Source organism: Ipomoea nil, unplaced genomic scaffold (genome assembly GCF_001879475.1).
Source record: "Ipomoea nil cultivar Tokyo-kokei standard unplaced genomic scaffold, Asagao_1.1 scaffold1407, whole genome shotgun sequence".
In the NCBI taxonomy this organism is placed as follows: domain Eukaryota; kingdom Viridiplantae; phylum Streptophyta; class Magnoliopsida; order Solanales; family Convolvulaceae; genus Ipomoea; species Ipomoea nil.
In genome coordinates this window covers 5,585,680-5,610,122 of record NW_017617835.1, presented here as the reverse complement: position 1 = coordinate 5,610,122, position 24,443 = coordinate 5,585,680, and the positions used below count along the sequence as shown (strand labels likewise).

Genomic DNA, 24,443 nt, shown 5'->3' with positions numbered 1-24,443 from the left:
ATGAATATGATATTTATATTGAAAAATGTAATATTAATTAAGAATAGAGTGTTTTACTTATGTCGAATAAATGTAATATGCTTATATTTTGATATACATTTATTATTTTTCATTAAAAATAAATGTTGTCAAGTGTTTATTAAAGACAAATATAACAAAAATATAATATTTTTAAATTAAAATGTATAAATATTATATTTTTCTTTATAAATAATAAAATTATATTTTATTTTGATTCCATTCGTCTTATAGATAAGGAATCGATTCACTGTTTCAAGCAAGTTTTTGTAATTACATATTGAGCAAGTTTTTGTAATTACATATTGCTAAAAGGAAAAAAAAAAAAAAAAAAAAAAAAAACAACTGTTCTCATCATTTCATTATGACAACCAATGACAGCATGCTGCCATCATCACCTCTTGCCACGTGGTGCCTTTGCTTTAGATGACTGACATCCCAATCTGCAGCTGGCCCACCAAGTTTTTAGCGGTCGGCTACTCGGTTCGCATGCTGAGCCGCATTTACTCCACCTCACCGCCTCTTTAATTTCGCCCACTGTCCAATCCTAATTGAAGAGCTCGCTGAGCCGGTAACCGCTTTTGGGTCCACCATCCTTCAAAAATCGCAAAGAATTTTTTTTTTTTTTTCTGAGTATATAAAAAAATGCTAAAGAGACTTGCTGTGGTGGCGGCACGTTGCGTAGTCTCCGGTCAACGACCGTCGTTTCACGCCGAGTTTTTCACATGCCACTCGGCATTGACTTCGTCCGAGTAATTTTATATTTATATTTTCTTGATTTTATTTAAATATTATATTATTATTGGCAGTAAAAAGAAAAAGTAATATACTCCGTAACAACTTTTACTAGTATGGAGGAGTCAACAGAAGAAAATGACAATGTTGCCTTTTTTAAAAATTTATGGCAAAAACAATCTAAAGGCCTAAAAATGTAAAATTATAAAATTATTTGGATTCAAAGTTATCCTAATACAAGTAGTTTATGAGTGAATCGGCTAATTTGTTAATAAAAATAATATACACGAATAAATATTTATTAGGAGTAATATGTTGCATTATTCTTCCTTAATTATGGATGGAGGATATCAAATATTCAAAGTCAACCATAAAATAGTTTGGTGTATTACAAGTTGGGTAATTATCCATTAATGTCATTTGCTTTAAATTTTAGATGCAAATAACATGATCTAATAAAACAATACTTATTAATATTCTTTTTTTTTAAACAAACAAAATGATGATAAAAAAAAGTTACATAAATTGATTTAATAATGTATTTTTTGGTAACATAATTAGTTTATCAGTCAATTTTGACCTATTTGACCATTATTAACTATTTGACTTTGACTTGATTAAACAATCAATATGAATGTTTGATTAATTAATATTTTATAACAACTCATTGCTTTAAAATGTTAAAGTTAAAAAGGTTGTTCAAAATATTTGTTTGATACGCTTTTTAATAAAATAATTTTGAATGTAATTAACTATCAACTAGTTTATTAAACACTTTTCTACAATCAGTTAAACCTATCAACTAGTCAAACATTAACTCAATCAGCTAGATATTTACCAATAAGTATATATGCAAATTTAAAAATCGGACAAAATAAGTAGATACTACTATATTATTCATCAGTAATTAGAGAAAAATATCTAGTGCCAAGCACCTTGTGCACAAATGGCACTCGGATTAAACTCTCATATGGGAGATTGTGAGTTCAAGTCTCGATGCGTTATTGGCTATTCGTGCTTCAGTAGATTGAAAAAGTAATTACGAACAAATACTATATTGTAATAGAGTCAGTAGCATTTTAAAAAAGATAAAAATACCTAGTAATTAATTTATTTATAGACTAACTATTAACTTATCCCCGAGTAACAGGGAAAGCATTTAGTAACCTGCTGTCTTGCTGGCAAATGTTTCATGTTTCTTCTGTTCACACTTCACAACAAAGAAAACCAAAGGTGAGGAAGAAGAAGGAATGGAAAGAATACTAGTCTACACTATTTTCTTGCGTATAAATCTAGAGATATAGAGAGAGAGGGGAAGATTTTAGAGAGAGAAAGGGCGAGGGACAACGACTCAGAGGTTGGAATTTCTGGGTTGACAAGCTTCTATTACACGGTATAGAAGACTCACTCTGTTTTACTTTTAGAGAGAGAGAGGTGTAGAAGAAGCTGGAGATGGAGAAAGAGAGACAGAGACTTGTCGTTAATGAAAATATTTTCAAGAAATTCTCCCACCCAATTTCTTGTTAGGTTCGTTTTCTTCTTCCCCTTGACTCATTTCATCTCATTCTGGTCTCTCTCCAAGAATATAACGCATTACATTCATGTATGTGCTCAAGTTTTGAAGCATTCTTATGTTTGGTACTTATGCTCATGGTAAAGTTTTGATCTTTTTGCCACTTTCTAGCTCTACAAGGTTTGCTTTTGGCTAAAAACTGAAAATTTCGAACTGGGTTCTAATTTGATTTCATGGGAATTTCGTAGATTTTAATGAACCTGTAGGTAGAGCTTCACCTTCATTTTGGTCTTTGTTTATGGTACTTGTTCTGCTGTGAGAAAGGTAGGTTGCGGCTTATCTGATCTTACATATTCTTGAATTTGGTGGGCTTCATTTCTATAGTTTTGTTGAAGGTGATATGTTCTTGTCAAATTATGCTTCAACCTGAATCAAGTTGTTGCTTAAGGAAAATCCCAATTGTTTAATGTTACTCTTGCTAGAGTGTCCTTTTTATGACCTCAATTTTGAGTTTATCTGTGGAACCATGTTCTCTTGCTCTAGTGTTTTTTTTTCCTGTTATATAATGACAAGATTTGGATTTATCTGGGAAGTGGAAAGATAAAGGGTTTCACTATTCATTTACTCATTTGGAGTATTACATATGTAACATGTTTAAGCATCTTTTGTTCCTCATATATTGTTAAAATGTGAGAACAGATCAGAACAAAGGTTGTCTGCTGCTAAATTTATCCTTTTCCATGAGATATAATCAGAACTGTGTGCAAAACACAACATTATATACTGTACAGTCCTTAAATCCTTCAAAGTGTAACGAATGTTTTTATGCGTTTTACCAGATTTTAGTGGCTGGTTTTGGTTTACTGATATAGCTAGCTCAATAGCTGGACTGGAACGGGAACATGGCTAACGTAGTGAAGTCTCAAGTTCGGCTTGTTAGGTGTCCTAAATGCCGAAAAGTCCTTGAAGAGCCAACAGAATCGATCGTCTATAAATGTGGAGGATGCGACACAGTTCTTCAAGGTAATCATAAATCGTTCTTGATTTTCCTTTTCCCCCTTCTTGGAAGTCTTTTACATTTCTGCTTGCAAATATGATTATGTTCTTGTTGTAATCGTTTATCGTATTGCTTCTGAATGTAGCAAAGAAAAGGAAAAACAACACTAGCACTGAGCTGAGTGTTCTTGAAACTCATCCTCGGGATTCAAAGGAAAAGGGAATTAGCAGCTTACATCAGAAAGACTCCTCGATTTCCTCTGTGGATACTTTGCAGAGTGAGAGCTGCAAGATTCGGTATGAAATTGGGGAGTGCAGTAAGGTGCGGAGTGGACAGGAAAAATCGCCTCGACTTAGTAGTAGCTTTCACGAGATTGATGGAAAGTCCTCGAGTGCTAGAGAGCCTATCGAGCAGCACGAAGATGAGTGCCCCATTGATAGGAACTTCTCGGGTGAACTTTCTGAGTCGAATGAGCTCAAACATCACGGGACTGAAGTTTCATCTGCTCCCCGAGAAGCTGGAGAACAGATGGAATGCATCAGAAGGTGTGAGTATGAAAGCGAAGCTTGTGAAATGGAGAGCCCCGAGTATACTAACTCTCTTGCTGGAAGTTCTCCATTTAGTGAAGAAGCCAATGCTGATTCGGGTAAAAGCCATTCTCTCTCGCAAGAAAGCAACGATCCAAACGATTTTGCAGGCCACACTCTGGAATACATTGAACACGCAAAGAGTTCTGGAGAAATTATTTCGCCCGAGAGTCAAGAAATTCAAAAGCCATCACCGGTACAGACTGAAGTGGATCAAAGCCCCTTGCACGAGGGCATCCAACAGCCAGAACAATCTGACAAAGAAATTGCTCGAAGTTTTGACCGTATAAGCTCTGTGGATACTCTAGACAATTTACCCCTCGATCCTCAACCGACAGTAACACACCGAGATATGCCCAAGTCTCCCACTACCAGAAGCTATTACGCTTATGATGGCAGTGCATCTTCTTGTGATGGGGATAGCAAGTTTTCGCAACAAGTTGGAAGGAAGTTCGAGAGTGCAAAACTCAAAATTCCTGACGAATTTCGATCAGATGATGAGTGTAACGAGGATAGCATGCTGAGCAGGAAGCCGAGGACTCACCATCCAGCCAAGAATTGCTCCCAGATGTTACCACGAAGGATGCATCGAGCTAATCAAGATAAGTGGGCTGAATCTAGAAGATGTGATCAAACCTTTGGACATCGGAGGCAATTGATGACGGATGAGTGTGTTAGTACATTCCCAGTTGTTTCAACAGGCTCCCACACGAGTCATGGTCACGGGAGCCCTTCAACATTATGGCAAAACAATTTTCGTCATCATTCCAGCTTTTATCCATCGAATATGCCCACGTATGCAGACCGGGAAAAAATGGAACTTTTGAGAATGGTCCATGATCTCGAAAACCAGCTCCAAGAAACACGTCTGTCAAAAGGAAAGGCTAATAGAAGGTTTCGTGCAGGAGATATGAGGCCCGACGATATGCATGCCCCGTTGTACTCTGATCAGTTCCAACCAGATGCTGATCCAAGCCACCGTCGATGTCCTATAAGATGCAGCCAAGGGCAAGGATTTTCATCTAAAATCTCGAGAATACCTTTCTCCGGAGAGGCTGTTCATTATAGACACCGAGGCGATTGTATGTGCCTGCACTGCTCCCCCCAGGTCTGGCATTGCTCGTCACAACTTCCTTTGGGTTCCATTTGCTGCAACAAAAGTCACCTGGCAGCCTGCACTAACCATAACTATGTCAATGCCACCCATTCTAGCTCGAGTTCGCAAAGTCCCCAGCATTACACGAACTCCAAGTATTATTCCAAGTGGGGACATGAACCGAAATCGTCGAGTGATCAGAGGCAGAAAGATCACGAGGTGAGGAAGTTGCATTTAGGGGAAAGGTATGGTAAAATGCGACATGTCCTCCCATTTGAAGGCGGGGCGCCAATAGTTGCTTGCGATCACTGCTCGGAGCTATTACAACTGCCTGCAGATTTCGGTGTCATCAAGAGGAGAAGCTATCAGCTAGTAAGGTGTAATGCATGCTTGAAGGTTCTCAAGTTTGATCTTCGAAACAGAACAGATATTAGCAATGATCGTTTATCAGAGAACAGTGACTCGGTTTATGATATGGGCGAGCAGGCTGCTGCTACTTTAGCCCCTCCGCCCAGTGAATCCAGTGATCTCAACGAGAGGAATCCAGCTCCCCAACGCTGCCTGCACGCTGAATCTCTGTCATATTCTGACGATTTGGGGCCGTCTTTCTGCAGGAGTTGCTCAACTGAAGTGGAGCCTTCATCTGTCCCTCATGGAAGAACCACCTTCAATAGGAAGGTCTCATCTGCTAGCTCCATGGAAGACCGGAAAATGAAGTCTGTGATGAGAGAATCCCGAAGCAAACCAGTGAATTCGTGCTGGGAACACGCTGAATCAGCTGCAGGGCCTTCCAATTGGGGAATTTCATCATCAGAAATCGAGGAAGTTCACGAACACCCAAATGCAGGCTCCCCGCTTCATCGCCTCATGGGATACTCCACAATAAGTCAAGTGCTCAGATAGCTAAACTGATACATATGAAACACAGACTGGATTCTGGACCAGAACCATGGATCTTGAAACCAAGAAATTCAATGCTGATATGAGTTACAAACAGTGTTCTTTCAGATTTTTAGATTTCTTTTTTTCTGCTCTCCATTTCTCTACAGATTAAACAGGAAAAGCTGCATTGCAGTAGTGTAAAGGCAAATGGTTTCACTTGTCTTGCACTGAAATTTTCAATATGGTTTATTTGTATTTGTAATTATCTTTACTGTGTGTATATATAACAACATTTGAAATATGTTGTCATCTTAGTCAACTCCATGCTTGGTATAGTGACTTCAATCCTTTGAATATTTATTTATTTTTGCTAAGGTCCCCCGTTACATTTACCATCCTCTCGAGTTAAATTCAGGGACAAAAAGGTAATTTCACATTGCAACATTCAGCTTTTAATCAATATTTTTTTACACTTTTCGGCGATTTTTCCTACATTTTTCGGTAATAATCACCAATGACTGAATGGTCACCGATCGCGTTTGTAGGAGGCGACCAACTGGTCTGCCTGAGAAGGCGACCAAGTTGGTCACGTTCTCCTTTACTGGAGAAGGCGACCAATTGGTCGCCTGAGGTAGATCAGTTGGTCGCTTCTTCCACACGCGCGCTGATTGCCTGTGATTATTGCTGGAAAGTGTAAGAAAGGTCGCCGGAATCTTAGGTAACCTGTAATTTACAGGTTACCAATTCTCCAACCGCCGGAGAAGACAAGGGAAGGCGACCACTTGTTCGCCTTCTCAGGCGAAGGAGAAGGTAGATCAATTGGTGGCCGCCCCAAACGCGCATTGGTCGTCTGGAAAGTGTAAGAAAAGTCGCCGGAACCCCAGGTAACCTGTAATTACAGGTTACCTATTCTCCAACCGCCGGAGAAGACAAGGGAAGGCGACCACTCAACCTCCAACCGCCGGAGAAGACAAGGGAAGGCGACCACTCTCAGGTGAAGGAGAAGGTAGATCAGTTGGTCGCCTCCTCCAAACGCGCGCGGGTCGCCAGTGATTATTGCTGAAAAGTGTAAGAAAGGTCGTCGGAACTCTAGGTAACCTGTAATTACACGTTACCAAACAATTTTGGGCTTAAATGTTTCAAAATATGTTTATAAGCCCATTTGACTTTTTTTTTTTTTTTTTTTTTTTTAAATAGTTGTAAATATCTTTATCAAAAGACAGTCAAACCCTTAAGGGGGCGTTTGGTTCAGGTTATATAACATAACCAAGGGAATGTGACATTCCAAAACTCACATTCTTATGTTTGGTTCACATTATCTCAGGGAATCTAACATTCCCCAGGAATGTCACATTCCCTCCACATAGGATTTTGAAGGGAATGTGATTCCCTTCAATTTCTAAGGTTATGTAAGATAACCTTGGTTATGTTAGTTTATCTCTCTCTCTCTCTCTCACACACACACACACACACATAATTATTTTTGTAATTATATATTTTTTATTTTTATTATGTTAGGTTAGCATATAAAATAATTTTGTTTCTCAAGTTCAATATTTTAGTTAATATTTTAAAATCATGTAATTATATATGATACCGTTATCTTATTTATTTATTTTAATTTTTAAATTTATTAAAATATATGAAAATATGTTAAGAATATTATAGTGTGTGAATAAAGATAACCCTAAACCAAACATGATTATATTACATACCCCAATTTTAACCAAACACAGGAATCTAACATTCCCAGTAATCTAACATTCCCAGCAATCTAACATTCCCTAGGTAATCTGACATTCCGTGAACCAAACGACCCCTTAACGAACAGTGTATTTACAAATCCAAACCGATTCAAAAATGGAGGTAACACTGAGAGACAGTCGGTTCAGGGATTACCTTAAATTTCAGAGACACTCGTCGGAGAAGACGACGTTGGTCGTGACTCGTGAGGTCTTCGAGGATTTGTGCCGTCACAAAATTAGCCTTACGTGGCCTGACACGGAAGCAAACCGTCTTAGGTTTCGCACTTCGTTTGCAGTGGAAGCTCAATTCGGCGCGCAATATAAATTTCCTTCCTTTCTAGGGATTCAGGTGGGTCAATGAGCTCCGCTATGAAGTTTCTGAATTTCCTTTCACACATTTATGGGTGTAATTATGGTAGTAGAGCTTTGAAATTTATCAGTTTTCGACAATTCAGTTGATTATGGTTATCGTATTCTATATTTATTGCATTTTACATACGGAGGACTAGAATTTGGTTTTGTGTGTAGTGATGGGTCGAAAGAAGCAACTTCGGCCGCATCGTTCTGTCGGAATTCGCGGAAAGCAAGCCCCCGGCGCGGAATTATGTGATAATAATGATGCTAGAGCAGAAAAAGACAAGCTTGTAGAAGTTGATGAACCCTTTTTCATTGAAGTTGATCGGTCTACCTGGTTGTCTGATGAACATATGGATATTTCAGAGATTGTTTTGTCGGATTTGAGCATAAAAGAGGAGTTTTATGGTTATAGATTGAGTGATGAGCTTTATGGGGATTCGAGATATTTACTGAGGTTTAGATTGGATGGAGTAAGCCAGCATCTTAGTAGAATCAAGTTAGGGCATTGGCCTGTTTTATCTGCTAGTAGTATAGTTGTGGAACTTGTTGCAAAGCATGTGAAAGAGGGTGGTGAAGAACATCTTGTAATGGTTTCGGGAAATCTAGATGGACCTGATGAAGGGGTCTCTGGGCTTGTTCACTTAGCTAGTTTGAAGTTCTTGACATTGAGGCCAGCAATGGCAGTTACCTTCCTTGAAGGTTTATTGTCTTTTAGGATTAGGGTGGAGATTTTAAGAGCTGCATTTGAAGCATGTGAAACTCTTCTTGATAATACAAGACAGCTTTGGAAGAAGAGTATGATAAGCGTCATGGCATGGCTGCGCCCAGAAGTTACAACTTCAGAGGCTAGATATGGATATAACGTGATAGGGGACAAAGATACTGGTTTGGGCACAGATGAGAATTCATCTGCTTCAAGAAAATGTGCTAAGCTTGATGTTGTTAGTTTCTATGAGGCCATTAAGCCATCAAAGTGAGTAATGATACAACTCATCTCTTTTTGTGAACAAAATTGTTATTGCTGTTCCATTCTTCATTATTTTCTTAATATCTGTTCTACATTATGCAGGGAAGACCCTATGTTGGATGACCCTCTACCTAATTTGGTTCCTGAGCTTAGACCATATCAGCGCCGTGCAGTTTATTGGATGGTACAGCGGGAGAAAGGCGCATCTGAACATTCTGAACCTAGCCAAATAAATCTGTTGATTTCCCCTCTATGCATGCCATTGAGTTTAATTGACAAATCTGCTGCTGTATACTACAATCCATTTAGGTATGTTGTCCTCACATTACAAATTCATATGACTATGGCAGTTGGCTTGGCATGACAGTTACCATTCTCGATGCATCTAATACAGATTACTTGGCGCAGCTAATTACATTATCATACTTTCATTCCGTGCCTTATTTTGGACCTAAGCATCCATTTATTCTCAAGTTTTACGCTAGAAAAACCAGCAGATGTATGTATTTGATGTTCTGTAAAATTTTTCTGTGATCTCTCTCTTCAACAAACCATGTCTCCTTTATATCTCTTTCCCATAGAAAAGAGAAGGATGCCTCTAACAATCTTTCGTTCTTTCTTTCTTTCTTCTTCTTCTTCTTCTTTTTTTTTTTTTTTTTTTTTTTTTTTTTTTTTTTTTTGTATGTGATTTTCAGTGGAAATGTATCCCTTCATCCAGACAGTTCCTTCTGCTACGTTTCTGGCGGAATTCTAGCTGGTAAGTCAAATCATTGAATTCTCTTTGGCTGTCATAAGTGGCTAAAATGAAGTTTGATACATGTAAGGAGCACAATACATTTATTCCCATGATATTTGCATGTAAATTTTTTTTTTTAAACAATAAAATTTTCCTGTGACTGACTGTAATTTAGGTATTGATCATCCCAGAAAAATTTTTAGTCTTGCCAAATAGGTCTGCTGTCATTGTTTCAACAATGATCAATCAAGTTTTATGGTTCAAAGCTTTCCTGAGCTAATAATGGTTTTCTTTGCTTGTGGTGTTATTTTCCATAACAAATTGCAGATGAGATGGGCTTGGGGAAAACTGTTGAGCTGCTTGCATGTGTCTTTGCTCACCAGGTGACTTCATCAGCAATTGGCAGTTTGTCCAATTCAACACAGCTTGAGCAGGACCAGAGAAAAAACCTTAAAAGATTGAAGCGAGAAAGGGTTGAATGTATATGTGGTTCTGTGACTGAAAGCATCAGGTATAAGGGATTGTGGGTACAGTGTGATGTTTGTGATGCTTGGCAACATGCAGATTGCGTTGGCTATTCACCAAAAAAGCATAAAAGAATGAAAACTTCTGAGAAAGAAATGCACAGACAGGATTCATCAGGAAAATTGAAGAATTGTGCAAAAAGAAAAGGCAATGAAGAAATAGTTGAGATGGATGGGGTTCATATCTGCAGGGCATGCTCAGAACTAATCCAAGCCACTGAAGCACCCGTTGCATCAGGTGCAACTCTTATAGTGTGCCCTACTCCTATATTGCCCCAGTGGCATGCTGAAATTATTCGGTATTCTTGCTCTTCCTTTTTTTTTTTTTTTTTTTTCTTTTTAATACTTCATCACCTGATGGAAGCGTATTCTCAACTATTTCTTCCGCTGTGATGTTTTTCTGGCTTAGTGCTGTTATGATACATCTTTCTGGTATTATTTTTAGGCTATCCCGTACTTAACTGTTAATTTATGCAACCATATAAAGCCATGTCTATTGAGTGCTTACTTGTCTAGAGTTGTCTGCATCAGACTATCTTCTTTTTGCCTTTATATCTCTTATAATCTAAGATTGGGCCAGGGTCTCTCAATTGGGCTATAATACATGGGCCAAACCACACTAAAAGATTGAACCAGTGCGGGACTCTTAACACTCCCCCTCAAGTGGACAAACAACCAGGCCATCTTAACAAAGCTTGGACGCTACCAATACCCATAACTGGGTGAACACAAAGTGGACTGAACAGGCTCTGATACCAGTCACTCAATTGGGCTATAATGCACATGGGCCAAACTACACTGAAAGATTGAATCTAACCTATTAGCTAGTCTAACCCATGGCCTTATAAACCATATGTTATCTCTTATTTTTATCAATGTGGGACTCTTAACAATATCTTTTTCATTTTTATATGCAGCCATACAAAACCTGGTTCACTGAGGACATGCATTTATGAAGGTGTTAGAAACAATACTTTATCAGAGACACCTTTGATGGATATAAATGAGCTTCTCAGTTCTGACATTGTCTTGACAACATATGATGTGCTCAAAGAGGACTTGTCACATGATTCTGACAGACATGATGGTGATCGTCGCTTCTTGAGATTTGAGAAAAGGTATCCTTTAACCCTAGTTTCTAGTAATTTTCTTAGTTTTCCTTGTCTCTGGTTGCATGAAAAGGAATCATTTATAAATGGAATTCTGTAAATTTTTCAGTTCCCATGTGGAGCTAAATTGTTCTATTTTCCAGCTTAGAGATTAGTAATGTACTTCTTCAACCAACAACTTATGTGCCTGGTGCAGATATCCAGTTATTCCTACTCTTCTCACTAGAATATTATGGTGGAGGATATGTTTGGATGAAGCTCAAATGGTGGAGAGTAATGCTGCTGCTGCAACTGAAATGGCACTAAGGCTACACACAGTTCATCGGTGGTGTATAACTGGGACACCCATACAAAGGAGACTTGATGATTTGTATGGGCTTTTGAAATTCCTGAAAGCAAGTCCATTTGATGTTTTCAGATGGTGGACTGATGTAATTTGTGATCCATACGAGGTTTGTCAGTGTCTACATTCTTAGAATGTAACTAAATATTTTGCTATGTTAGAGCTGGAAAGTTCATCATTTATTGCAGATACATTGACAAATGCCCTCACCATTTTTTGGATATCTTATATATAATTATACTCCGTATCTTTTAGCTGTCTTCTAACTTTCTATCTGCCTCATTACTATTAGAAGCATGCTATTGTGTTATTCAACTTCTTGTCTATCTGGAAGATTTGTTTGATTATCATTGGAAAGCTTCAACATTTTAGAGCTTTTATTACATTTCTGCATTTTAAAAATTTTCATAGCAGCCTCTCTCTTTAACAGTTATTATTCCTCTTTTTTCTTTTTCCCCCTTTTACAGAGGGGAGATGAAGGAGCCATGGCATTCACACACAAATTTTTTAAACCGCTAATGTGGCGGTCATCAAAAGGGCATGTTGCTGAAGAGTTGCAGCTTCCTCCTCAAGAAGAATGTGTCTCTTGGCTTTCTTTGTCACCAATTGAGAAACACTTCTATCAGAGGCAACATGAAACCTGTGTTAATGATGCCCATGAGCTTATTGCAGATCTTAAAGATAATATTCACAAGAAGAAACCACAAGGTTTGTTGATTATTGATGATCATCTATTTTTCTGCATAGGGTTTGAACAAAAACTTTTGTGATTGTTTTAAATCATTCTTAGATTCCAATGACTCTTTATCTGGTGTTGTCATCACCAATATGGATGCTGCGAAGCTGTTCAACTCACTTTTGAAGCTCCGACAAGCCTGCTGTCATCCACAAGTGGGAAGTTCTGGGCTGCGCTCTCTACAACAGTCTCCCATGACCATGGAAGAGGTTCTGTCGGTATGTCCTTCTGTTGGGTCACATAGCTCTGATTTTCTTCAAAAGATAAAGCCTGTTATATGTGTATTTAAAGATGACTTCTTTTATGTAGGTTCTTGTAGGTAAGACCAAGGTAGAAGGAGAAGAAGAGCTCAGGAAACTAGTCGTTGCCTTAAATGCACTTGCTGGTATAGCTATTATTGAGAAAAATATTCCTCAAGCTATATCACTATACAAAGAAGCACTGGCTTTAACTGAAGAGCATTCTGAAGATTTCCGCTTGGACCCTTTGTTAAACATTCACATACATCATAATCTTGCTGAGATACTACCACAAAATTCTGATGGCTTGGAAAAGGTTCAATCTGCTCCTGGAAGCTCTAAAGAGAGTTCCTTCATGACAGAAGGTGTTGATGAAGACATTCAAAATTCATTAAAAAGTGAAACAAGAAGCATGGAGGCAGCAAATTTTACCATTAAGGACTTGTCCAATTCAGTGCTTGACTCAGCAACAAATTATTCTGGAGACGGAAGTTCTGATGTGGAACCTGAGAAGCAATGTCTGAATACATCATGTGAAAATTTAAAGCAAAGGTACTTGTCTGTGTTTAATTCGAAGTTGTACATGGCTCAACAAGAGTTCAGGAAGTCATTTGAGCAGGTACTTCATACCAATATTTTAAGTATTGCCTTGTAAAACCCTTTCTTATGCCATAAGCAATTTTCTTTGATGTTTCCTTTGAAGGTTTGCAATGCATTTAATGATAGAAAAAATCAGCATACAGCTTGGTGGTTAGAATCCCTACACCATATTGAGCAAAACAAGGACTTGTCGAGTGAGTTGATCCGGAAAATAGGAGAAGCTGTTTCTGGGACCCTGAACACTAATAGGGCATCAAGGATTGCCTCCTGGTTAGTGATTGATGTTGTTCTTGTATATTAGTTTTATTGTTTCTTGAGTCAATGGTAATTACTGCCTGATTACCAGATTTTTAGAAATACAAATAGTAGTGCTCTCTTCTTTGGTTGAGATTGAGAGCTACACTTCAAATTCTTTTTGGTGCATTGGGTCTGTATTTTAATTATTTGTTAACATTGATTGTTCTATGAATTTTTTTAGTATCTCCTCAATATATTTTATGACATCCTAAAATAAAAGGATAATTTTCAGAACACTTCTCACATGGCATATAAGACTCTGCCATGGGTCTAAAGCAACCACCATGGATTACTTCTGTGCCAAGTTGACATAAGGGCCAATTTCCTAAAACAGAAATTGACTTAAGGCATAAATCAAAGAATTGTTGCTTAAGTTTCTTGTATTCTTTGGTGCAGCTTCCGCAGCATAACTGCTCTGAAGTATTTTATTCAGACTGGTTTAGATTCATTGGAAGGTTCTAGGAAAACTTTACTTGATAGACTTTTGGAAATTGACCAAACAATGGGCAATCCCAGGAAGGAGGACATAGAACGTGTGAGATACTGTCCAAAATGTTATGCTAATACTGAAGGTCCTATGTGTGTTCACTGTGAACTTGACGACTTATTTCAGGTGTTATTTTCAAACTGGTTTTCCATTTAGCTTTGTTTTTGTATCTAATGCTTGCAGAATGTACCTTAATATTCTCTTTGTATGTGATTACCCTTTTCTAGGCATATGAGGCCAGCCTTTTTCGTCTTAATAAAGGAAAATATGGAGAGGCAATTACATCTGCTGAGGAGGCTGTTAACCTGCAGAAGAAGATGTCTGCGCTAAATCGTTTTTATTCGACATTGTCTCAACCTAACAAGAAGCCAACTTCATTGACACTTGAATATGAAGATAATGGAAGTAAGAGGGACACAGGAGAGAGAGTGATGGTGAGTAGTTATTGTTTATGCTTAATAACTTGTTTCCTCTTGCTACTTTTATTTATTTATTTATCAGAGTCAACTAGATCTTCTACACCTAGCAGTTCCTTTGTTGATTGTGGCATTCAAGATTAACTGAACTTTTTCTGCTCTTTGACTAAATTTTTGAAATTCTGTATGAGCTAGTGGCCAGCTTTTTCATCCGTTTTCCTTTATTGGTTTTATTTTTCTATATCCTGAACAGAAATTAACGTGAGGAAAGGTTAAGTTATTCGTTTTTACCTTAGCAAGACATTGTCTGTCAGAGATTAAAGGTTGTATAAGGCTATAAGCTGCTCGGGTTCCTTTAAAATCTGGGATGCAAGACTCATAATGCCATATGCCTTTAGAAATTTGGATTTGGTTCCTAGAATATGAATCTTGTCATTATTGATTATTACTTCTTTTATTGGATAGATGTCAATTTGCCCCTAACGTTTTGTCATGCACCAACTGTCGGTAATCTTGGCATGAATAGGTATCAAAATCACCGTCGGACCTGGAGGTGGTGCTGGGCATTATCAAGAGCAACTCAAGAGGTCTGTTAGATAGAGAGGGCTTGTCAGCGGCAACAAAGCAGCTACTTCTCCTTGAGGTGCTCCTGGATGAATACTCTTATATTAGAACAAGGAGAAACCCGTATTTTATTTTTGTATGATTCCTGGTTTTAGTAAGAAAACTCATATTTTTGAAATTGTATGTAGGCAATGCGAAAGGAGTATCCACAAGCAAGGTCTCTTGCAATTGCACAAGCTCAAGTTCTGCGTGCTTATGATGAAATTAGTATGGCAACCTCTCGACTGCGCTTGCGAGAAGATGAGAATGATAAATCGATTGATGCCCTAGACTTGGGAGAATTAGTTGTAGCTAGTGCTGAATTTTCTAGTGAAAAGTTTTTGGCTTTGTCTTCTTTATCCCGAGTAAAAGGGCAACTCCGCTATTTGAAGGTAACAAAACTTAATAGTTTGTTAGCATTCATCTTGAAAATTTGATAATAGGAATACTGCTTTCTTCACCGTTAAATCATTTTTAAACAAAACCTCTTAGAGTTGGCACTTGTGATTAGCTCATTGACTCTCATTCTACTTCTCTTTGTTCTGTTTGTGATCTCTTTTAGGGTCTAGTGCAATCTAAACAAAAACAGCAGGCAGAAAGCACAGATGACACAACTTCAACTCAAGCAATGGTGACATCCAGAACTTCCGAAGAAAATCAAAATGGAAGCTTCACGAAGGCCGAGGAGGATGCATGTCCTATTTGTCATGAGAAACTTAATAGCCAAAAGATGGTTTTCCAATGTGGTCATGTCATTTGTTGTAAATGTAAGTTTTTCTATTATCTTCCACACCCATCTGCATTATTAAGCTCAGCTGATGCATGTTTACACGGGAATATATGTGGAAAAGAGGCAAAAACAAAAAACAAAAAAAAAGATCAGATGCATATTATTGTGTTTCAGAACATGTTACCAATTTTCTTAATTCGACTGGGGTAAGATCAACTTACTTCCATGCACAATATGGGTGAAGGTATTAGTCTAAATGCAAACCTCAAGTAGTGGGGTGATGGTGAAATTAATGTGAATGCTCGACTTTTGTATCTCTACCTTTATCAGATGGTTTATTAATGTATGAAATTAAATAATTAATTGATATTAACATAACTGAGCTGGACGTGCCTTTAATATTCGCAGGTTTGTTTGCTTTGACTGAGCAGAGATCAGGTCACCTGGGAAAACCTGTTACTAGTTGGGTGATGTGCCCAACATGTAGACAACATACTGATTATAGAAATATTGCCTATGCTGTTGATAGGGAGCATAAATCAGACGAAATTCCATTTGACGCCAGTGAGAATTCTGAAGCTTCTATTACCGTTCAAGGATCTTATAGTACGAAGGTATTTTACCATTCCACCTATGATTGTGATAGAAGTGACTTGCCATTCTAAAAAACAGTCAGCCCGACTCCTTACCCTTTGAATTTATATATATATATGTTGTAAGTTAAACTTCTAGACTATGCAAATGCACCTATAGTTGTGATGGATGGTTTTGTAGGTTGAAGCTGTGACAAGAAGAATTTTATGGATCACTTCCAAAAATCTAACCGCGAAGGTCCTTGTTTTTAGCAGTTGGAATGATGTTCTTGATGTCTTGGCACATGCCTTTGCTGCAAACGATATTAGCTACATAAGAATGAAAGGGGGCAGGTAAACATTTTATTAAAACTTATTCAGTGCTTAATTTTGCAATTGTTCTATTGGAAATGAATTCACATTCAAAACATTGTTTGGAAGAGAGAATAAAACGAGTATGTCCACGTGTTCTTGCTGCATCTCACTCACTTATTCAGATTTCATAGACTAATGTTCATAGCGGTGGCCGTGCAGAAAAGCGCACGTTGCCATCAACCATTTCAGAGGGCAAAACAGTAATTCTATAGGACGCGGTAGGAGTGAAGACAGGCAGCCAGATGCCAAACCAGTTCAGGTCTTACTGCTCTTGATTCAACATGGAGCCAATGGCCTCAACCTTCTGGAAGCCGAGCACGTGATTCTTGTTGAGCCATTGCTCAATCCAGGTGCAGAAGCACAAGCCATTAGCAGGGTGCACCGGATAGGACAAGTGAAGAAAACCCTCGTCCATCGTTTTATAGTACGTATCCTCTCCTCAATATACTATACATGCGCGTGAATATAATGTAAACACAATTGCGAAATCAACCCTTTGATGCCCTTGAAATAGGTGAAGGACACAGTTGAAGAGAGCATATTCAAACTGAACAAGAGCAGGACTGCAGATTCATTCGTTAGCGGAAACCGAAAGAACCAAGATCAGCCTGTTTTGACACTCAATGACATTGAATCCTTATTCAGAGTGGACCAAAACCCTTCTGGGAGCTTGATGCATTTGCCACCATCTGTTGCTGCTGCTTTAGCTGCTGAGAGGAGGCTAGCAGAGAACACACCATCAAGCTAAGACCTTTCACTTGCAATATATATATATATATATATATATATATATATATCAAATATTTTCTCAACCTTCCACGGTTCCGCCCTCAATTTCCCACCAGCTTCTATCATTCTTGAAACCTTGTCGCTACCAAGTCAACAGGCCAACTAATTTAACTAGGGTTGGCCCTAACAGTGTAGACTTTTTGTTATAGATTATATCGTCACTAAACTACATTGTACATTTAACTTCTTCTCCACATTCAGGTAAAATAGTACTGTGTTCAGTTTCTTTTCACATTCACAGATTCAGTAGTAGGCTCTTGTAAACCATAGTGTTGTATCATAGCTTCATAGAAATCTCTATTGATAACAATCACAATTGGTGGTTTATCTTTTGTATGATGGGTGCAAAATGTTTTCTTTTAAAGCACTATAGGCATATAATATGATCTACTAATTAACTTACAAATGGAAGATACTTATGGTTGTGTACTTGTGTTTGGTTTGCACATGGGAATCACAATCGGAATCGGAATGAGAATCAAATATTTGGTAATGATAATGGGTTTTGGTGAAAGTATTTTGCATGTTCGGTAATAAGGTAGAATTGAAATGATTACCAATAGTGATGTTTGGTTGTGTATTAACATATTGGGTCTATAATGATTTTGTCTCAAAAATATTTATTTTATCAAAAACTTTTTTAATTATATCTGATATTGTCATATTGATACTGATTGAATGAGGGAAGAAAAATATCTTATAATCCTGATAAACTTTGCTATCTTACCAGGTAAATTGGCATGGGCACAACTGAATGGCACCTTTTATATTATGGCCGTTGATTTCATAATTGATTACGTATATCCGCACGACAGGACAATCGCAGCCGCATGATTAGTCCGACAGGCATGGAGGTAAGTCACGTAAAACAAGCGCGCCGCAATTCTGTTGCTCTATCCACTGTCTTCCATGTGGCACCACATCTATACAACGTGGCGTCTTTGAATTGTGCACCTCCACGTGGATCAAATACATGACGTGGCGCTCAATTCTACTGCCACGTGTCCCCCCCCCCCCCCCACCAATTACCGTGTAGACGCTTCTATATATGTCGTGCCGAAATCTTACTCTTCGTAGGAACCAAATCTATTTATATTCGATTTCTCCAAACAAACCCATATCTTTTCATCTGATTTAAATTTCTGTTAATCTACCACTCAAGAACTAACTGAATTATTTAGTTTAATCTGTTAGCTATGGAGGCTTGTCTATCCTCCTCCATCAAACCCAGAATCAAGATTTCTCCAGTTCCGGCATTGCCCCGCCACGTCCACGGCGGCAGTAGGCGGTTGCAGAGGTCGACGACGGCGGTGAAATGCGGAGGAGGGGGTAGTTCAGTGCCGGAGTTGGAAAGGAAACTGGAGGAAGAATTGGCCGGAATGGGAAGACTGAGAGGGAAGTGCTGTGAGGTGAATGGGGTAGCTGAGCTGTTGGAGTGTCTGGAAAGAGAAGCCATCATGGGAGATGATGAAGGAAGAGCCCCAAATGATTACAATCGAAGGGCCCAGATTTTTGACAAAAGTTCAAGAATTTTCCAGGCTCTCAAGGAAAACAGTAGCACCAGTGATCCCATTCTTGATTCCTCTCCAGATTAGATAGTGTTTGTGTATCATTGTACTAATATAATATAATATAATAATCATGGAATCAAATGAAAGGTGTTATCATGTCAGGGAAGATCCTTTTTTTTTTTCCCTATTCATATCATAATAACTTCAATAAGATTAAAACAAGTTCTATATAAGGGAGAAGAAGTTAAAGGGACCTTGACATCTGGGCAGGGCTGTGCTGCTTGCTCTCTTCCATGATCTTTGCTGGTTTTCGACCCTTGTCTGGACCACCGATAATGCCCCATCTCTCGAACTGCCTTTGACGAGCTCTGGCTCGCTCTTTCTCTTCTTCAGATTTCGACGAGAAACAGTATGGACAGGAGACACCGTACTCCCACTCTGGAGCCTCCATGTCTGCATCGCTCACCGGTTGCTTGCAGCCATAGCAAAGCTTGAATGTGCCTTGGGCCAAACCATGTTCAACTGAAACGCGTTTATCAAACACAAAGCATTCCCCCTCCCAGAGGCTCTCTGTCTCGGGAACTTCCTCGAGATACTTCAAAATCCCTCCTTCCAGATGATAAACCTGGTAATCAAACAATCAAGAACGGGCAGAAAACATAACAGTTTGCATAAAATCTGGGATAACAAATGCTAGTTTAGGCATAACAGAATCTTGGGCAAATTTATAAATGAAAGAGGAAAAGGTTACCTCTTCAAACCCGTTCCTTAGGAGCAAACTTGAAGCTTTCTCACAGCGAATCCCACCCGTGCAGTACATTGCCACTTTGGGCAGTGGTTTCTTTTCCATTTCCGTAACTTGCTTTTCTGAATGCATCTGATTTTCCGACTCTCCAAGTTCAAAGCGATCCTCAACCCAGGTTGGGAAATCCCGGAATGCAGCGGTACATGGATCTACTGCACCTTTGAACTTCCCAATTCTCGTTTCATAGTCATTGCGCACATCAATAACAACCTAATGAGTAATGCAATTAATTCAGTCCAATCCTAAGTCAAGATTCAAGACCAAGAAATGGCAATTGCTAGCTCGAGTGTTAAAATGCTCAGTTGATATAGAATGCAAAAATAGATGTCGATCTCATCCCATTGTAACAGGAAACGATGCAATATGTCTAAAGTTTATTGCTTTGTACCATTAATGCTAGAAATTCAAAGATTGAAATGATGATATATAACATATACGCAAAGCAACTTACAACATCTGGATCACTTATCAACGCATTCCAATCCTTTGGCTTAATGTATTTGCCAACTCTTTCAATTGGCGAGACGGATGGCATGCCAAGCGTGACTATCTGCCAAAAGAACAGTAAAATTGAATCTAAATCGGCATCCCATGCCTGAAGAACAAACTCTAACAACAGAGGAACGGTGTTGCACTCAAAAGCAGTAAATAACAAGTCATTGTTCGAATTTAGTTCGTGTTACCTCTTTCTTCAGCTTAACCCTAACATGATCCCATCGAAACGGAGCATCTTCACCAGCAGCAAGAGGGGAGCTGCTCGTATGTCCTTGATGAATAGCCTCTTCCTCAGGACTCACTGGTGACTCCACCCGTCTAAGTCCCTTTAGGCGGTCATCACGTTGAATGAATGCAAGAACCTCTTCCACTGATTCCCGGGTGCCACATACGCTGCCATTTATTCCTTCTGGTGCAAGAATAATACCACCTGACACGAGCTGAATATGATCAGCTTGGTAAGGTACCAATGGCAGGGAAAAACCACAATTAACTAAAAATTTGCAGTTAAAAGTAAAATGTAAGTACTCAGAAAAACCATATACTAATATTGGTGGTAATTATTGTAAAAAATGCAATTTTTTTTGTTGTCGTGTATGTCCCATATGTACGGGAAGATGATAGGTGTTGGACATATATTACGGGTTAGGGTAACGTTGTACATTACCTTGTTAACTTGTTTAGAGAGGGTTACATTACATATAAATATGATGCATGATCACAATTAATAAAAGAACAGTTTCGCTACCTTAGCCATTATTTTTCAATTCTTGTTCTTGATTATTTTTCTCAACTTTTTTCAGTAAAGGAAGCAACTTTCTCATTTAAGCTTTGAATTATAACTATGAATCACCAACGGGCTGTATTTAACCTTTGAATTATAACTATGAAAGTGATTAAGAAAGCCTTCAAACTTATTAAACTAAGCAAAACACCAATCAAGATCGAAATTGACTATAGAGATAGTTAATGTAGGCATTTCTACAGTGAGAAAGCAATATACCAGTTGCTCACAGAGCTCCTTCAATGGCTTCCTAAGCTCGGCGTGGTCGGGAAAATCCGCAAACTTATAGAAGGAAACAACCACCAGCTTAGGCTCCGTGCTGGTGGAGTCGGACTCTTCATTTCCCAATTCGGCCGCCGGCGGAATGGGAATAGAATTCGTGGCAGGTGTAGAAGCGAAGCATTTGGAGATAGTAGCATTTTGAGCTGCGGTGGAGAGAGCGATTTTGGGATTGGAAAAGAAAGGGAAGCTTAGCGCCGCCGCTGATGGTGGTTCCGAGGTGGATTTCATGGCGGGACGGCGGAGGATAGGGTTAGGGTTTGGGGAAATAGTTGAGGATGTGGACATCATTCTCAGCGCCGCCACTGACGCCGTTCTCCTAAAGGAAGGGATAACCGCTTGCATTGAGACGGTGACGGTCGCTTCCATCTCCATCCATTTCTTGCCTATGATGTTTTATTATTTTTTAATTAATATTCATCTTCTGTAACTGTAATTGAATTTGAATTCTCATCGTTTGAACCTATGATCGAGACAACTATGGTGTTTGATCACAAAGTCTTTGAGAATTTACTAGTACGGTAAAGTAATCTCAGCCCGACAATTATACTGCTTGACTAGTACGGAGAAATAATCTTAGCCTTATTATATGAAGAGAATCATATGAGAACAAACTTTCAGATTATTACCGTGCAATTTTTAACACTATATAATGCACTTCTTAAGATTATTACAAAATGCACATTTTATTGTTAAAAATGCACTCCATAATATTAAAAAGTGGGTATTATAAATTACACTTTATAATACTTGAGTCAATTTTAAAACTCTATTGCAAGTCCAGAGACACATCACATGACAAAAGGTTGAATTTTCAACCTTAAGAGCTTCACATCCCGGTCTGACAGAGCATTTGTGAGAATGTAAATTATGGTGACTCAATGATTCAGTAGACAGGATCAAATGTCGGTGCGCACAAAAGATCTATCCACTTTGACTCATAATTCTCACACTGTCGCTATCGAGGTTCGAATTTTAGTCTTTTCTCTTAAATATTGCATACTGAATCAATTGACGTTTAAATTTAAGACCTCCCTTATCTTTACTTTACAATATATTTTGGGGAGGGGAGAGATCAATAGAAGGTTTCTTGACATTATTAGGTTACAAATTCTAATGTATAAGAATCAATTTTATTTGTGATTTAACTTGTATAAACCGACCATTTGAGATAAGATCTAATATAGAGCATACAAATAGAATCTTCCGTTCGCAATTTTCAAAGGTTAGGTGCCAAAAAGCTACAAATGTGCATCTCTATTGGTTGATCGAAACTCGAAAGTCAATTAATTCGTCCGTTGGGAAGAACATGAATAATTATTGGTTATGGATATAGTGTGATTCGATCAATTGCAAAGATCTTTGCTATTTATTCTTTTAAAAAAATATTATGTGTATTCCTATTTTCACCCCTAACTTGTAATTCCACGCACAAAATCTTAAAGTAGATATTTGTATTGAGACTCACATGAAAAAAGTAATTTATCATATTCCGTCACATCATAGAATAAGATTTGAGAGTACCAGTATTGAATTAGAAATTCTCATCTAGTCATGTTTGTTGATGATTGATTAAGTGCATGGAACTGTAGCATTTTAATAAATTATTGGAATAAGGGTCAAATAGGCCACTCAACTGCACACCAAAGTGTAATTAGGTTATTGAACTCAAAAAGAATGCAATTAAGCCATTGAACAACACAAAAACATGCAATTTAGCCCAAAATGACTTGTTTACCTATAGTAACAAGTTACCAATTTCAAAATTAATTTTTTAAAATAACTTTTAATAAATAATTAATTAAAATATTAAAAAAAAAAAAAAAAAAAAAAAAAAAAAAAAAACAGAAACTTCCGGCCGGAGACGAATCGTCTCCGGCCGGCTTTGTCTCCATGGCCGGAGACGAACCTCCGTCTCCAGCCATGGAGACAAAGACCTTGGTCTCCGGCCATGGAGACGACGTCCTTCGTCTCCATGGCCAGGGAGACGAAGGTCTTTGTCTCCATGGCTGGAGACGGAGGTCCGTCTCCGGCCACGGAGACGTAGCCGGCTGGAAGTTTCTGTTTTTTTTTTTTTTTTTAAATAATAATTTAATTATTTATTTATTAAAAATTATTTTAAAAAATTAATTTTGAAATTGGTAACTTGCTATTCTAGGTAAACAAGTTATTTTGGACTAAATTGCATGTTTTTGTGTTGTTCAATGGCTTAATTGCATTCTGTTTGAGTTCAATGGTCTAATTACACTTTGTTGTGCAGTTGAGTGACCTATTTGACCCTTATTCCTAAATTATTAAATATATGAACATGTCATGTAATAGTATTGAAAAGAGATTGCAGACATGATATTTCTTAATACAGTAATTGCGTTGATTCATCGTCTTTATTTGAGGAAGCAAAATGCCAATAGACAATATTGTTGTGGAAAGACATGACACAAATTCCTATCCTTTTTCTTGACTAAAAATTGAATTCAATTTCTATGTCAATACTATTTAAATATATACTTTTAATACGGAGTATATAATGCGGAGTAATACAAAGCAAAATTTTCCGGTATCCCTTATTAAAATAATAATATAATAAGATGGAGATGTATTGATGTAAGCCACACCTGCCATCACCGTATGAATATAAATCTATATCAAGTTGTTCCGAAATGGGTGGTTGAATGGCTAATTTTTATAGACTTTCTCTCGGTCGACTTGTTTGCGTAGTCTTCTTTGGGTAGATTGTAGGCTATTAGCCAACGCAAACCATTGAATAGTGGCAACGAATTTCTATCCTTACTCAATATATATATATATATATATATATATATATATATATATAGTAAGGTTCAAGTACGTCGATATTCTTTGATGCAGCAGTGCAGCGTCACCAATAGTTCAACAAATATATACCATCAAAGTTAGGAAAATGCACTATAAAAACACACACAAATTAGGTACGCATCACAAAAAATACATTATTAGGTGTGAGTAAAAACATTATACAGTGTTCGGAAATACACCATTGGGTGTTGTGAGTTATATGGTGTATTTTATTTGGGTCTGTTCTGTTTTTTTTTTTTTTGTGTTTTTTTTTTTTTTTGCATTTCATTGTGGTGTGTTTC

The 24,443-nt window shown here is 37.9% G+C and overlaps 3 protein-coding genes and 1 long non-coding RNA gene across 7 annotated transcripts; 2 read left to right on the top strand and 2 right to left on the bottom strand.

Moving 5' to 3' along the window:
* The first annotated feature begins 1,951 nt into the window (after positions 1 to 1,951).
* On the top strand, positions 1,952 to 6,070 carry LOC109186577 (protein ENHANCED DISEASE RESISTANCE 4-like). 3 transcript variants are annotated; one of them, XM_019336625.1, is made up of 4 exons: positions 1,952 to 2,280; positions 3,106 to 3,289; positions 3,409 to 4,487; positions 4,605 to 6,070. In XM_019336625.1, exons 2-4 carry the CDS (start codon positions 3,169 to 3,171, stop codon positions 5,847 to 5,849), a joined length of 2,445 nt encoding a protein of 814 aa, XP_019192170.1. In that variant the 5' UTR covers positions 1,952 to 2,280; positions 3,106 to 3,168; the 3' UTR covers positions 5,850 to 6,070. The 3 variants fall into 3 exon arrangements, with proteins under 3 accessions (XP_019192170.1, XP_019192167.1, XP_019192168.1); XM_019336622.1 differs by having other exon boundaries at positions 3,409 to 4,515; positions 4,558 to 6,070; XM_019336623.1 differs by lacking the exon at positions 1,952 to 2,280 and adding an exon at positions 2,292 to 2,406 and having other exon boundaries at positions 3,409 to 4,515; positions 4,558 to 6,070.
* On the bottom strand, positions 6,037 to 24,138 carry LOC109186579. The gene is made up of 3 exons (XR_002055149.1): positions 24,119 to 24,138; positions 15,935 to 15,937; positions 6,037 to 6,099 (listed from the first exon to the last, which is right to left on the bottom strand). It is a non-coding gene; the product is annotated as an uncharacterized LOC109186579 (long non-coding RNA).
* Positions 7,686 to 17,789, top strand: LOC109186576 (E3 ubiquitin-protein ligase SHPRH). Of its 2 annotated transcripts, XM_019336620.1 has the most exons (20): positions 7,692 to 7,922; positions 8,102 to 8,903; positions 9,000 to 9,206; positions 9,593 to 9,654; positions 9,961 to 10,456; positions 11,075 to 11,275; positions 11,463 to 11,718; positions 12,077 to 12,317; positions 12,400 to 12,563; positions 12,655 to 13,203; positions 13,288 to 13,454; positions 13,878 to 14,094; positions 14,196 to 14,402; positions 14,911 to 15,027; positions 15,137 to 15,379; positions 15,550 to 15,754; positions 16,126 to 16,331; positions 16,492 to 16,643; positions 16,824 to 17,088; positions 17,179 to 17,789. In XM_019336620.1, the coding sequence occupies exons 2-20, from the start codon at positions 8,104 to 8,106 to the stop codon at positions 17,410 to 17,412; spliced, it is 4,989 nt and encodes a 1,662-aa protein (XP_019192165.1). In that variant the 5' UTR covers positions 7,692 to 7,922; positions 8,102 to 8,103; the 3' UTR covers positions 17,413 to 17,789. The 2 variants fall into 2 exon arrangements, with proteins under 2 accessions (XP_019192166.1, XP_019192165.1); XM_019336621.1 differs by lacking the exons at positions 16,824 to 17,088; positions 17,179 to 17,789 and having other exon boundaries at positions 7,686 to 8,903; positions 16,471 to 16,562.
* On the bottom strand, positions 19,098 to 21,722 carry LOC109186578 (rhodanese-like domain-containing protein 7). Its single transcript, XM_019336626.1, has 5 exons — positions 21,268 to 21,722; positions 20,453 to 20,704; positions 20,221 to 20,319; positions 19,716 to 19,979; positions 19,098 to 19,589 (listed from the first exon to the last, which is right to left on the bottom strand). Exons 1-5 carry the CDS (start codon positions 21,700 to 21,702, stop codon positions 19,209 to 19,211), a joined length of 1,431 nt encoding a protein of 476 aa, XP_019192171.1. The 5' UTR covers positions 21,703 to 21,722; the 3' UTR covers positions 19,098 to 19,208.
* Positions 24,139 to 24,443: the final 305 nt, after the last annotated feature.